This window comes from Lissotriton vulgaris, chromosome 4_1 (genome assembly GCF_964263255.1).
Source record: "Lissotriton vulgaris chromosome 4_1, aLisVul1.2, whole genome shotgun sequence".
Taxonomy (NCBI): Eukaryota; Metazoa; Chordata; class Amphibia; order Caudata; family Salamandridae; genus Lissotriton; species Lissotriton vulgaris.
In genome coordinates, this window is record NC_141691.1 from 1,185,082,045 (window position 1) to 1,185,097,768 (window position 15,724).

Sequence of the window (15,724 nt, forward strand, 5' to 3'; positions counted from 1 at the left end):
ATGAATCAACTCAACAATAAACCCATCATTGTCGACAGCGCAAAATCCCTTGGTGTCATTCTAGACGAAAAACTCAATCTAACTCCCCACATCAATTCTATTGCAAAATCTGCTCGATACCAACTGCGCCTTCTTTGAGCAATCCGTCGCTTCTTCCCGGAGCAGGACCTTATAACCCTGGTGCAATCGCTGGTCCTCTCCAGACTAGACTACTGCAATTCTCTTCTTACTGGCCTCCCCAAATCTCATCTGTCCCCACTTAAGTCTGTCTTCCATTCAGCAGCTCGTTTCATTTATGGGGCCAAAAGAAGCGATCACATCACACCGATGTTATCCACCCTCCGCTGGCTTCCCTTCGAGGCTAGAGCTATCTACAAGACCGCTTGTATCACCCACAAAGCCTTGCACTCCTCCTCTCCCCGCTACCTGGCGAATAAACTGAAACTCTCTGGAGGCTCTAGATCTTCACGCAATGCGGAGAATCTACTGCTTGAACCTCCCACTTTCAAGAAGGAAAGAACAATGCCCCAATCATTTTCAGGCAACGCAGTGAGAATCTGGAACTCGTTTCCGCCTCAGCTCCGGACCACCGCCTCCTCCCAGGCCTTCAAAAGGGACCTCAAAGTTCTCCTCCTCCAGAGATAGCTCCAAAAGTAATTCACGTCCTCTTGCTATTTGGAGGAAGACTTCCCACTACTGATATTTTCTACTTTCCATGACCATGGAAGTGCCTTCCCAGTGTTTGTCCTGTGGTTGGAGTGTCTGCCTTTTTGCAGTATTCTCCATGTACTTGTGTTCGGTGCCCTTTTGTAACATGCACACACCACTTTGCCCTTGTAACACACGGTTGCTACCTCTCACATGTTTTTACCTTTGATACTTGCACAAGTGCCACCTTGCCTACGTAACGCTTGTTCTTGTGCCTAGCACTTATTGCAGTATTATACCTCAAATTATACTCTGTTTTCTCTTATAACTACACACTTGTCACTTTTCCTCTTGTGCACTTTTGACTACCTCATGTATTTTTGGTTGCTCACAATTTTTACTACCTCAAGTATTTTGTTTGCTCACAATTATCACTATTACCTTTACTACCTCATGTATTTTTGGTTGCTCACAATTTTTACTACCTCATGTATTTTGTTTGCTCACAATTGTCACTATTACCTTATGTAAGTAACGTATGCTTTTGTAATCTGCTCTTTTGTAATGTTTCTCATTATGTTTCATTTCTGTTCCTAATGTGAAGCGCTCTGACGCCTTCGGGTAAAGTCCGCGCTATATAAAAATGCATAAATAAATAAATAAATAAATGTTATGGACTTGTGAGGCCGAAATAAAGTATCTCCTGGCGTGACTATGCCAAACGGAGAAATCTATAATTTGTAACAGAAAGAATGTACGAGACAGGGGGAACTGGTGATTCACACTCATGATGAAAGTGGTATGCGACCAGGAACACTGGAGGAATCTAGTAAAGGCAAAGCAAAAGTATAAGATGAAGGGTGACCTCAAAATATTGAAGGAAATGGTGACATTGAGAGACCTGGCTAACCTTTTGTTGGACTTGGCCCTCTCTGCAGGGTCACCACCAAACTTTTTGCCTTCACCCATCCTGTATTCGGAACCAGTTTTTGTTGTCTTGTTGGTGTCAGTGCACTTTACTACTGATTAGCAGTAGTAAAGTGCTAAAACATTTTACGATTGGCTTACACCTGACTGGTACATTTAGTTTACTTGTAAGTCTCTTGTATATGGTACCACTGGTACCCAGGCCTGTAAACTAAATGCTATAAGTGCGTCTGCAGCCCTTAGTGAGCCACCCAGTCAAGTAGCTCTTCAAAATATGTCTCCAGCCTGCCATTGTACACTGTGTGCAGTTTTAAACTGCCAGTTCAAAATGTCAAAAAAAACTTTGGCCAGGCCTCTGCCTCGCCCTTTTACCCATATATGACACCCCTAAGGTAGACCCTAAACAGCCCATATGGCTAGGTGCATTGTACATAAAAGTTAGGACATGTGCTTCTATGTTTTGCATGTCCTGGTAATGAAAAACTCCTACATTCGTTTTTCACAACTGTGAGCATAACAGGATAACTCATAGGCTACCATTGGGCTACATCAATTCTTTTAATAAGTGCTAATGTTTGATTGGGAACAGGTAGAAAAGTCAAGTTTGGTTTTAAAGAATTGTCCTTTAAAATTCTCTTTATTGGTAATGTTTTCTGAAAATGCCACTTTTAGAAAGAGGGGCAGAGTCAAAAGCCGTGCACCGTTACCCAATCCACAGGTACAACATTGGAATTTTCAATCAGGGGAGAGGCAGACGCGCAGGAAATTTTATCAGTGAGGCCCTCCGCAATAATTGAACAAGACTGTTCTGTTGTAAACACTATCCCTATTTTTAATCTTTCTGAACATTTATTGTCCTCTGCTGAGGTCTCACTACTATCTAAGGGACCCAGCTTCGTGCCCACAGAGAAATCCTGTCTGTTTGACACCCACCTGGAACTATTACAATTCTTTAGAAAATTGCGTATCAAGGCATTTTTCTGCGTAAAGATAACAACATGGTTGAGAATTTCTCAAGATTGAGGCCCCCTTCTACTTTTAATCCTCCTACTAACCAGGTCCTTATTGAATTGTTGGCCTTTGCATCAATAGTCTTGAATGATGTGCTTGCTTTGAACACAAACTTCGAATATATTCCATATAACTTCTCTTTAGCAGAACGACAGGCACTAACAAAATTGAAACTCAACCAAGAGGTCATAATTAAGCCGCCCGACAAGGGTGGGGGATAGTGGTGCAGTCTAAGACTTTTTACAAGACCGAAATCAAACGCCAACTTACTAACCTTAATCACTATCTCCCTCTGAGAACTAGTCCCTTGGCCGATATTCAACGTATGATTCTTACAGTGACTACAGCAGCCAAAACTTAAGGCTTTCTAACCCAGAAAGAATTTACATTTCTGAATGCCAAATCGCCGCGAACACCAGTATTGTATACACTTCCAAAAGTGCATAGGAGTGCCCTTCTTCCTCCAGGCCGACCCATTGTCTCTGGATGTGGGTCAGTCCTGGAGCCATTATGCAAATACATCGACATATTTATTAAGGATTTTGCGCGAGTCCCCACCCCATAGCTATGTGCGCAACAGGGGTGACATTATTTCCCAAGCTGAGGTCATGCAATTCTGCCCCAAGACTGAGTTGTTGGTATGTATGGACCTTGAGTCCTTATACACAAACATCCCCCAATTGGAGGGGATTGAAGTGATTCGCAAGGTTTTGGACACGCTGGCCGCTCCTAAGCTAATACCAACTGACTTCATTATTGATCTTTTGACTATTTCTTTAACTAAGAATTTTTTTGAGTTTGACAGACAATATTATTTACAGATTAAGGGGACCTCAATGGGGGCTTCTTATGCCCCCAATTTTGCCATTTTGTTTTTGGACGATTTTGAACAACATTTTATTTTTGGCTGCAATAACAACCCTTTCTTTGATAGCGTTCGCAATTGGCGACGCTACATTGACAATGTTTTTTTCATTTGGACTGGGACTAAGGATTTATTAGACAGGTTTATGATTTGGTTAAATTCATGTTCCAATGACCTCAAATTTACGTTCAATTCATGTAATTGTCGGGCCGACTTCATTGGACCTCACCATTTTTCCTCACTAAGGGAAGCTGTCCACGAAATTGTTCATTAAACCTACGGCCCGTAATACTCTTTTAGAGTATTCAAGTAATCACCAACGAGGGCTGCGGGACGGGCTCCCCTTTCGGACAATTTTTACGGATCCAAAGAAATTGTTATTTTAAAGACGATTACTTTCGTGAGGCTGAGATCCTTTCAAAGAAACTGCTACAACGTGGATATCCACGTAAACTTGTAAAGCACTCGATGAAACGAGCATGGTACAATCACCCTGACCTCATGTTGATCCCTAAAATCAGGAAACCAATGACTTACATTCCATGCGTGACAACATTTGGGACTCGCAGTGATCACATTTCCGGTATTATAAAACATTGGCCACTAGTCGTGGACACGGGTATCACACTTGAGTTACCGTTGTTTTCTTTCAAGCGCGGTAAAATCTTTGTGACCATGTGGTCCGAGCAGCCTTGCCTCGTGCTGAGAGTCCAACTTTATCATCTATGTGGGGTCTTAACAAAACCGTAGGACACATGTGTGTGTCCAGTCTGAACACAAAACAATTTGTGCATGGCAATATCAAACATGACCTGCGCACCGTCTCCAATTGCAACACGGCCAATGTCGTATATGCAATTTGGTGTCCGTGCGACCTGATTTATATCGGTCTAACGACACAAAAGATTAAGACACGACTTGGACAACATAAAAGCCGAATACGCTGCCAAACTGAAAACGCTCCCTTAGTGGCACATTATCAACAGTTTATTCGTGGCCCCGGAGATATGCGTTGGCGGGTATTGAGGTAGTTAAAATTCCTGAACGAGGTGGGAGCATCTTAATATCTTGAACAGAACTGAGTGTCGCTGGATGCTCCGCTGTAATACCATCAATCGGGGCCTCAACTCTATGGAGGAGTGCCACTCGATTGTAACTAGCTGAGTTCTGAATTTGATCATTTGCTGAGAATATTGTACTCTGTATTAATTCTCTGATATTGGACAACATGCACTTTGTGTAGATATATTTTAGAGAATGAATCCGCTATGTATCATCTGGCTCCATGTAATTTGTTTGATGTGCTTGTCTTATGTGACGTTTATGATATGCATACAAACATGTTCATGATGTAATTTCTACAGTTGATATGTGTACAATTGATTTAATGGATGTACTATTTGCATGTTGTATCTGTGATCCTTTGTAACTAGACCTGTTCAAAGGAAAACACGTCCAATCTTGCACTGGACTATTCTTGTCTTGCCCAGATGATTGATCTAGATCAATAACCTTTTTTTAAACAATACTCTTTTACTTTTCAATAACGGCATCTACAAGATGAAGGGTCTCACAAATTCGCACTATTTTCTTATTGTCAGTAACTACAATTTTTGATTTACAGTGTTAGTAATACAGTCGCAGTATATCTGAGGGTGAAACAATTGTTGTCGCTCCTTTTTCATAGGCAAAGGTTTTTTTCGCATTAATGATAACACTTTTATTTAGTTTTTCTCTTCCAAATATGGCAACTTTATTTGTTGCCGTTTTGGGTCAATAAGCTGTTCATGAATACTTGATGCACTTTAACATTGTGGGCTAATACTATAATTTCACGGTGATATAATGTGAATGACGAACCAGGGTGGTTTTCAATTTTTCCTGTGACAGTTTGATACTGTTATTTCAATTGGGAATAGTTTTCCATACCGGCAGTGGGCTTTTCGCCCCCTTTAAAGATGGCGCTTTCATTTGGGGTCTTTTTGACCCAAAATGTCCGCCATGCGCGCATGATTTGCGAGGCTGTTTTCTATTTTTAAACGAAACGCTCACATCAGAAGGTTAGTGCCTCGATGTGGCAACCTCTGGTGAGAGTGAACTCTAAGTCCTGACTTCGGTAAGTGGCTTTGAAAATATACATGACTCTTGCTATTTCTTCCGTATGCAGTGCATTTATTTAACTTATGCCTGTTTTCACCGAAAAATTGGTGCACGCGTCTTTTTAATGGCTGACGCGTCTTTTTACCGTTTAGCATTGACTGCATGATGAAGTTCTTCTTTGCCAGCTAATGCTATTTGCAAGGATTTTTGGCCACTGGCATATATTGGGGCTTTATACAAGCGAATAATGATTTCTGTACATATGTGCACCCGTGTCTCGCACGGCTATGATTAAGTCGATGCATGAGCATTTCGTGTTTCTAATATTTGTTTTTATGTTGAGATATGCGGGGTATAAGCTTAGCTAGTCTACCTTTCTCCCCGTTTTGCAGCCGATTTATTGGGCATATCCGTGGGTGCAATTTACACGCCACCCACCGCATCCATATCATTGGAGATATTCGAGGGCATAATTTAGACGCCTTGAATTGAAGCATTGGATTGCACCCATAATTGACACTTCCGAGTAAGTTTATGGCATTATTTTTTCGTATCATTGGTTTTTCGCCTTATTTCATTGGCAGTTCATTACTAAGGATGCATTCGCTTTCTATTTGCAGAGCTTGAATTTTCGCCAAAATGCCATTCCATATATGATTGGCTTGTCTTATATTAAGGTGATTTTGATTATTATTTTTACCCCTGTGGTTGATAGAATCACGACTGGTATGGTGTAGTTCCCCTTGTCTCTGTGTCCTCATTCTCACTTTTGTTTATTTCTTCTCTTGATTTTTCACTTGGTGGTCTCCTCCCTCTAGTCTTTTCCTTTGAAGAAGCCTACTCTTCATATGTATTTGAAGTAATTTTTATATTTTTATTATACAGCAATTTAACGCTCAAGTTTTCTCCTGTCCTGATGATGACCGCACAGTAACCTAGCGGTTGAAACGCCGTTGACGCTTTTTGTGGCCAGAATTTGTGAAGGACACATTATTTTGTTTTTGTTGTTCTCTTTGTATATATAATGTTTGTTCTTTAGCCACTTGCTTGGCATGTGAATTGACTGTTTTTGTTTTGCCAACATTTTCCTTGAGCATTATTGTTCTTTCTTGGAATTAAAAAAAAAAAATCATATGCACAATATATTAAAACTGTCCTTTGAAATTTGTTCTTGTGTATATATAGGCTTCTTTTCTTTTCTTCTCTTTTCTTTCTACGTTTGAAGTTTGATTGTTTATTTTGACTTCTTCACCTGAACTTCCTGTTAGGTGTCATAAACTTTTAGAAAGTTGGCCACATGACTCGGTGTAGTTGGCAGTTGTCCCAGACAGTATCACAAAGAGGGACTGGGTGTTGGTAAGCTTAGTCATTCTAGCAGGGTGGTTGGGGGCAGGGATGACACCTATCAAACTTGTACATCAATAGGGACTGCTTCTTGCACTAACATAGAACTTCACACCAGCAGCCGCGGCCCGTGCTGCTAAGAGTGGTGGCACGGTGTGGGGCCAGGTGGTGGGATATCAACAGATGATGTCAAAATAAATAAATAATGATTTTCCCTCATTGTCGTCTGCCAAAATGCCCCCACCTGGCCTGCCACTCTTGCCTGCATGGGCCTTGGCTGCAACATAGCCTTTTTGTCACCTCAGAAATCTTGGGTCCTGGGCAGGGCAAGGAAGGAAATTTCAAAACCAAATGTATGGGGAAGCCTAGCAGTTTCTCTCACTGGAGAAGTGTGGCTCAATGGTTAGAGTGGCAGACCCTGATGCAGAGGTCTAGCCTGGGACCAGGGTTCAATTCCCCGCCTCGGCGGGTCTTGGGCTCAAAATTCCACGGACCTGATAATTCTCGCCTCGGTGCCTACTCCAATCATGGAGTCCCACTCTGCAACTCTGGGCAATAGCTTGCTTAATCTCCACAACGGCCCCCACAACGCTAAGGATGCCTGGCCTCCACCTTGGGGGTGCCCAGGAGTGGACGCCTCACAGGGAAAGCCAGGATGGCTTCCACAGCGGTATTCGTACAAGCGCCTTGAGACCCTTGCGGGTGAGTAGTGCACTATACAAGCATCAATTTACATTTTTACATTTATTTGAAAGCCATCACCTTGTACAAATAGTTGACCCTAAAACCCACTCTTCAGAATACTGCTAGACCTACAGACTCTACAAGGAGAAGGGCAGTCCAGCTGCCTGAGGACTGCTCAGCTGCCTGAGGACTACCCAGCTGTTTGAGAGCTGCCTGCTCCTTGAGGTCTGCCTTGCTGCTTGAACACAGGACTACCAGATTGTTTCCAAGGTTCAGTCGACTTGCCTCCTGTTCTAAGGTAATGGGACACAACAGGCGCTTGACCGGTGGTTTCATGGAAACTGACGCAACTATGCATCTCAGTGCAATTCCTCACATTCCCAACTCCAGATCGGTGGCTTCCTCAGAACAGATGCAACAAAGTCCTTACCTTGCTATCTCCAATCTGGTGGCCTCATCATAAGTGATACAGCTCATTGCACCTTGATGCCAGACCTCGCATCGTAGCTCCTGATATGCAGCTTCCCTAGCACCGACCAGCGCAACACATCACAATGCAAGTCTTTGCAATGCAGCCCTGGACCGTTGGCTTTTTCATACTGATGCAGTGCGACGCATATCATCACCAGCATCGCAGCTCCTCAGTGGCTGCTTTGACAGCACTGACCTAGCATATAGCAGGACCACACACTCATGCTCCTGCTCAGTGGCTCCTTCATGCAGCATGGCACAGGCCGACACAGACTTTGCATCTTGATACCAAAGGACACAAGCTAAAATTTCAATGATCCAAACTGAGTACTCTGCGCGGTCTGCATCCCATCGCTGTTGGTCTGAACTTGTGACTTTGTCCTGGTCCAGTGCGACCAGATAACAGACATTGTTCATATTTGCTTCTAAGCAGTATTTTCCCTAAATCTTTTAAACTTCATTAATCCGGTTCTGGATATCTGTTGTTTTGGTCTCATTTTATTTATTAAAGATTACTCCATTTTTCTAGATTGGTGTGGAATTTTTCTTGTGGTGTTTCTACTTTATTAATATATGTGTGCTGCATAAATTCTTTACACACAGCCTCCGAATCCCGCATGACTGCTTTTGTGCCAAGATACCAGAGGGTTAAGCACAGGTGAATTTAGTGACTTTTTGTGGTGCACCCTGAACAGAAGGATTGTCGTTGTTATTTGAGTAGTGTTTCACCCCCCACCCCCACCCCAACCCCCTGCAACCAATAACCCAATTTTGTCTGCCTTTAAACACTGCTTCTATGAAAAACTAAATAAGGCTGATTAACTCTTTGCAATTCTTATACATGTTGTTAGTGAACATAGCAGAACTCCTAACATCATGAATACTAGAGGCACAATGATGAACACAGTCATTGTTTGGAAACAAAAGTGTTGTCTGGAACAACTTGGCATAGCAGCACGACAGATAATCATTCACTTCAGATTTTTCCCAAGACAGAGCTAGAAAACAGGTATCCCTCTTGACCAAAACAGATAAGACAAGCTGATTGTTTTCTCAAGGCATGCAGGGGACAACTCTGGGCATTTTCCCGCAAGGACTGCAATGGTTGGGATGCGAATGCATATTGTTGATGTAGGATATGGACAGGTAAGAAGCAACAAGGAATGGTGCAGGCAGGAATGGTGTTTCAGACTGTGGAACTTGTGGTGGCACCCCCATCAAACAACCACTTACCTCATCCAGTAAATAAAGAGCAGAAACAAGAGGAAGGCAGAAGATTCATCCTGCAGCTTTTGGCAGATATTGAGTTTTTACCCACCTCTAAATGACCCTGTACTGTGAAGGTAGAAATCTTCCCTAGAGCCAACATCGTCAGCTAATTCAGCCATAGGTGTGTGTGGCTGTGGTTGTGTCTTACATTGCACCGTCATCACATCTGGAGCTTTTTTCACTCAATGGGCAGTATTTACTCAGGTCTCCTCTTTGCATACCTTGAGTCCCAGGGGCCCTGCACACCTTCAGTAAGTAGTTTGGTCCTAATTACCTTTTTCTTGCTCCAAAATATGAAGGTACATATCTTCCCTTCCTCCAACAATCATATGCATTCTAATTAAATAAACTCAGGGGTTGGTCACTGGTCGTACTATGTATCAAGGGACAGATTTAAAAGCCCTTTGTGCTGCCAGTACATCACGTTTTGTGATGCACTGGCAGTGCATTACACTGCCCCATATTTTCAAGGACAAGAAAAGCCACCCTGCATGGCTTTTACATGCAGCACTTTGCATGAAAGGGGCGTTCCATGAGTTTTGCTGTGGGTGTTCCCATGCAAAACCCATGGAACCAGACACTTCTCCAGATCTATGAGTATTTGTAAACCTGGAAATGCGTCAGTATGCTACACCATCCTAGGGGTGGTGTAGCGAGGCGCAATGAGGAGAAATGTTTTCACTTCGCCTTGTTTTTTTCTTCAGCATGCATTGAAAGAGAAAAATGCCTGTAGTGATTGTTTGTGTGCAGGAAGGTGCCCCTTCCTGCACAATAACAATCTCCCCAAGATGCAGGCATCCTTGCACCATGGTGCTAGGGTGCCTGCACCGGTGCATGACAGCTGTTTGTGCGCCAGTACACGGGAGAGCATAGGAATGCCACATATCCTTGTAAATGTGTTGCATTCCTGTGCTCTGAAGGAGCTGCAGCGTGGTGCAGCCAAAGGGCTTGCAGTGCCACGCTGCGGCTCCTTCTTGTAAATCTGCCCCCTAATTGGGAAAGTATTATGGTCAGTTTTTTGCTTTCAATTAGCTTTCAACCGTATGTCTCTGTCAGTTTCCTTTTTTTTTCTTTCTGCATAATCTTTATACCTCTGGTGCAATTTTCTTGTTTTTATTTTTACTTTTTTTTCTCTATTGGTGATCATCTTTGTGCTTTTTATTTCTTTACTTTTTATGATTTACTTAATTTAATACTCAACATCTAAAGCATTTTCTCGTTGGACTGCCATGATGTTCAGATCAAGCTTTTAAAATTGTGCAAGATTCCCTGGAGTTCTCCTTTCGGTCAATGCAGGTGCTCAGTAGTCACAATTCTCACATTAACTGGGCAATGGGGGACTCACTCTAAGGAATTTTGAAACAGTGCTGGACGTCGGCAGTGACCTTTACAAGGATAGATAAGGTAAAAATGAGATTGGATACCATTTGGTGGGAACATTGGCTCAAGTCTGATACAAAATATTGTCCCCCAATGTAAAACTTCCTGTCACTAGTGCAAGTTAAATGATCTGACCCAATATGGATAGATGATTTGTTGACTGTCGATGGTTAGAAAACTGAATACAGATTTTTGTGATAAAGAACAGCTGATGCAGTGACACAGGCACATACGATCTATTTTGAGAATATTATAGCCTTACATGGAAACAAAACATTTCTGGAGGCCTGTTTTTGTGAAATGCATATTCTAGCTTGTGAGCAAATAATCCATACTCATTGTTCCCTAAAAGCGTAAATAAAATAAGCTGAGAGCAGAGCATTGATTTATCCTTCTTCAAAATCTTCAGAATGGAAAGAATTGTAAAAAAAGGACACGTCAGAGAAAACTGTACATAGAGAGAGCTATTCAACGAAACAACATCAAAACAAGATTTAATTAGTATTGAACCATTCAGTGTTTGTTAAATTGAAGCAGCCCACGTCAGATACTTATGCATTCTGTAGGTGTGGTTGAGTGACACAAAATGGTGGATCCTGGTATCTTACCTTTTCTTTCCAAAAGTGCAATACGTGATAAATATTTGAAATTCTGTAATTTAATGCTCACATAGAGCATGTTAAGCCTGAGAGCACACATTGGAATAAATAATGCACAGTAGACAATATCGCTGATTGGTGGCCTGAAGAAACGTGATTTAATATTTAGGTGAAACAAAAACAACTTGCATACGAATAGTAAAATAATAATAAAAGTCCTGCACAGTTCTGTGGTAGCAGCTGGTTATATTCCAGGATACTTCTTCAAAGTGTTTTAAAGTCAACTTGGTGCTATTGCTTCTTGACACAAACATGAAACCTTTTCTTGGATGTGTATTTTACGATCCTGCAATCCCGTCACAGCGGAGTCCATACCACTTAAAATGATAAAAGTTTCAATAGGCACTTAAGTGGAATTAAGAAAAATCTATCACTCTTTCCACCGTGATGCCAGAAAGCCATTCGCTTTCCTAGGTTGTCATGTCTGTAAGTTGTAGATAACAACCCTGAGCTTGTCTCAGTGTATTTCCAAAGTAACAAAAAAGTACAGTATATATATTACAGGATTTATCTTCTCTTTGTGAAACAAACCTAAACTGACAGTTTAATAAATATTGTAACCTGCTGCAAGCAGCTGTTGTTCTGTACAATCAAAGGTAAGTTGTCACACAAGCTTTTGGTATGTGTTTTTTCTCTTTACTGGAATCTCCTTGGCAAATTTTAGGTGACTTTGTCAGCTTTGTAACTTTCCTCCTCCCCAAACATTTCTGCCAATGTCTTAAAACGAGGCCCCCAGTCACTTAAGTAGTCATAATCTTGTTCTGCCTCTGTTGTAAGTGATTCTATTGTGCTCAGGGACTCTGCTACTGAGCCAGTTCCTTCATAAGCGTATGTAGCAAGTGAGTCATAAGGGGGCGCGCTGGGATCCCCGTCGTTCTCCTGCAGTCTCACAATTATAAAATCCCTTATGTCTGTATTATCCTCTGCCTGGGGTCTTAGACGCGGCAAACAAAGGGGTTCTGGTTTTATGTCCCTCCGGATTTTCTTTTCCTCAATCACTTTGGGGTTTCTTAGAGCACCGATGTCAAAGGCCTGGGTATCCTCCTCGCCACCGCCTTCATCATCGTAATGGATGACATTATCCCTTATGTCTTCTTTCGATGTCATCAAGGTGTCCTTCTTCTTCTGCTTTCTGAGCGCCACGTACAACACAACAATCGCTAGAAGAGGAAATTTAAAGAATAGTGTTATTTAGGAATGATTTTAGAGGTTGACATAATTCGCAACTGAGAAGAATTTACATAAATGCAGTTCAACACTTTTTTAATGGCAATCTAGACATGATTCAATTTCAGACTTTTTAACGATGTAATCTTAACTAAGAGGGAAACTTTCATCTGAAAATGACAATTTCAAACTGAACAATCAATTTCCCAAAGTGCTAGGATGGAGTGCACATTGTTTACCTAGTTTGGCCAAAGAATGCTGGTTTTGTGATCAACAGTTACTTGATGTGTAACTTTTCAGATATAACCTGAAATTTCCCTATGAAGACAAAGATCAGGGTCAAAGTCAGTTGACTTAAGTGTTCCACGATCTAAATTTGTTGAAGAGGAGAGCTAGGTGAAGGCTGGGCAATGCCTTTCATGAGGTCTGAATTTTATTTTGTAATAGGTTCGAAAATGGGCCAGGCAAAATTGGATACAGTATTTCCAGACTAAATTGTCAGATGAGGTAACACAATGCCACATGTAATTGGCTGGGTGGTATCCAATCCTGGGAATACTGCTCTATAAAATGAATATTTGACCTCTAATCTCTAAATCCACGACTTTATGAGACACAGGCAGGAAAGTTTTGAACCATAGAGTGAGAACCACTGCTTCACTTCGAAAGTTGTGCTGTCTAGACCTCCTTTGCCTGCTTTATATAGAGTGTTTCTATACACATTGTAGAAAGGCCAAATTTGTAGAAGCCAGCCACACAGCTTTGTCCTGTGCCTGTGAGCATGTCAATGATATTGCCTACAAGACTTAATTGAAGACAAATAATAACTGGTACAAAACCACATCGTTGCAAATAACAATTTGCCTTGATCTGAGGGATATGTTTTCATCCAATTATGAATTGAGCATAATTTATGCAACAACTTTATTTGACCTGTTGCTAATTTCCAAGACAACTACAAAAGAAGAAATCGAGTAGGCAAACGGGTGCCATTTGTGCACAATATCCCATGTTTTCAAGAAATTCTAAATAAGAAGCAAAATCAGTGTAAACAAGGTGTGACAATTCATGGTAATTCCATGCACAATGAGCATGTTTTTCTAGCGACAGGCATTATTCCGTAGGTGGACATACAGCTAGAGGCAACCAAATGTCATACTTTAACAGAGTAATTTGAATAATTAGGTGTTTAATTCACACAATAGGGGAGAAAGGATACAAATGCCATTAACAATCTGTTAGGAGAATGCCTGTAAACAGATCTGACTGTAGTAAAAAAAAAATGCAGACCCTTAGGCCACAACAATTTATTAGAGAAAATATAAATGAATATTTATTTATTGAACGATGTGCTTTTTTTAAATGTTTGTTTGTGTGTATGTATGTATGTATGAATGTATTTATTTATTTAGTTATTATATGGCACACAGTGTAGCGCAGGGACACTGTCAAAACACTTTGCAGATGAAGGGGGTTACACAAGACATAGATTGTCCTTGCGCCAAAAGATTCATCAAGATGATAGACTAACAAGGTCTTCTGAGGCCACCAATTGTGGCAGAGTAAAAAGGCTAGACCAGAATGTATTCAGATATGCTTTATGGCGCGGTGAAAGAGAGAGATGTCATTGTCACTGTTATTGAACTGTTAAAAGGTCAGTGGGTGGTATAAAGTAAAGAGAATCCAGAGAAAATTGAGTCCTACCCACCCTCCAAGAGGTGCTTATCATTATGTTACTGAAACAAAATAAACTGACAAATGGTATGAATCGTATTGGCCATTTTTCCTAATGAACACTGAAACAACAGTTCTAGCTAAAATTTTGGAAAAAAAGGATACTCCAGTACCTATCACGGACTGTGATGCCAGAACAGACTTGTTTTACTCCCGGACATTTGACATCTCACATTTGTCATATTTGCTCACCTTGCTTCACATTTGAACCCCAAAAGCAGCCATCTTTTTCAATGTTAAGAAAGCATTTACCTCCTTAAAATGGAGTTTTGTGCTAGCATCTTTGCAATGCACTGGACAGTGGTAGCCATCGCACAAAAAAGGTAGGGGCAAGAGGGGGTAAGGATGGAGGGGGAGTAGGACATGAAAGGGGAGGATGGGTGAAGGGGGATTGAGGGTAAAATTAAGATATAAAAAAACGTACCTCTTGCTGCCCCGAAATGATGGCTACCTCCGTACTTCACTTCTGGCAGTCTCCGGGAAGGCACAGGCTGCCCAGCCAATCCAGACGCTGTTCTCATGCTATGAGAGCAGCGTCAGGATTGGTCTGAGCGGCTTGCTTTGCCGCTCAGACACTGCCTGCAGCTTTTCTCCAACCTGGCTGTGAACACAGCCGGGTTGGAGAAATTGAAGTGTGCATGTCTGTTTGCCGGCCTGAGACGGCCAGCCAAACTTACATGTGCACTTTTGAATGCCCACTCATGCCTGTTATAGCACTGCCCCACTCTGCACGCGCATCCAGAGCCCCTCGCACAAAAAAATGATATTATTGTTTTAATATTTTATTTTTATGTGATCAACTCTGACCAGTGCGGCGACGCTCCTCCGCCATTACGGAGGAGCCGCCCCTGGCACTTGATTAAGGAAAAGCTGATAATATTGATTACTTTATTGTATGTTGAACCAGCAGCTTGCATTTGAGTTAACAGAACCATAACAGATCCAATAGTATGCATTGGGGCACCCAACAAGGTTGGCCTTATCTCCATTAATATTTGCAATTATACTAGAACCTTTGGCTTGTGGTCTTTACAAACTCCCTATATGGTGGGATCTGTTATTTCCCTCTGTGTATGCCAATGATATCCTGTTATTCTTCAGTTAACCAAGTGCAAGATGTACTAGATTACATTCACAAAAAGTGATTGCAAATTCACAAGTTGCAAACAACATTTTTCCTAAAGCAATCTGATTTTGAGGTTCGAACTATGTACTGTAGCATCCTCTCCAGCCCTGGTACATACAAATGATCACCTCACACAAGGAGCTTGGTATTACAAGTCTTTCTTACTCAGTGTGTAACTATTAACTGAACATTCTACATCATGAATTCTATCACCCACACCCAGGCACTTACGTCACTGTTCTACAGAGTCCGCTACGAACCAAAAGGGTCCCTTCATCTCTAACAAAACACCACATCTCCCCCTTTGTCAAATAAAAAATACAAATAATACATATAAAC

At 41.6% G+C, this 15,724-nt stretch overlaps 1 protein-coding gene across 1 annotated transcript in view; it reads right to left on the reverse strand.

Annotated features, from left to right (window-relative positions):
- Positions 1-11,430: 11,430 nt before the first annotated feature.
- Positions 11,431-15,724, reverse strand: part of CDH12 (cadherin 12) — a 1,369,316-nt gene continuing 1,365,022 nt past the window's right edge. The window contains exon 12 of the mRNA XM_086965412.1: positions 11,431-12,518. Coding sequence (XP_086821538.1) covers positions 12,019-12,518 — 500 coding nt within the window. The 3' untranslated portion in view covers positions 11,431-12,018. The remainder of the gene's footprint in view (positions 12,519-15,724) is intronic.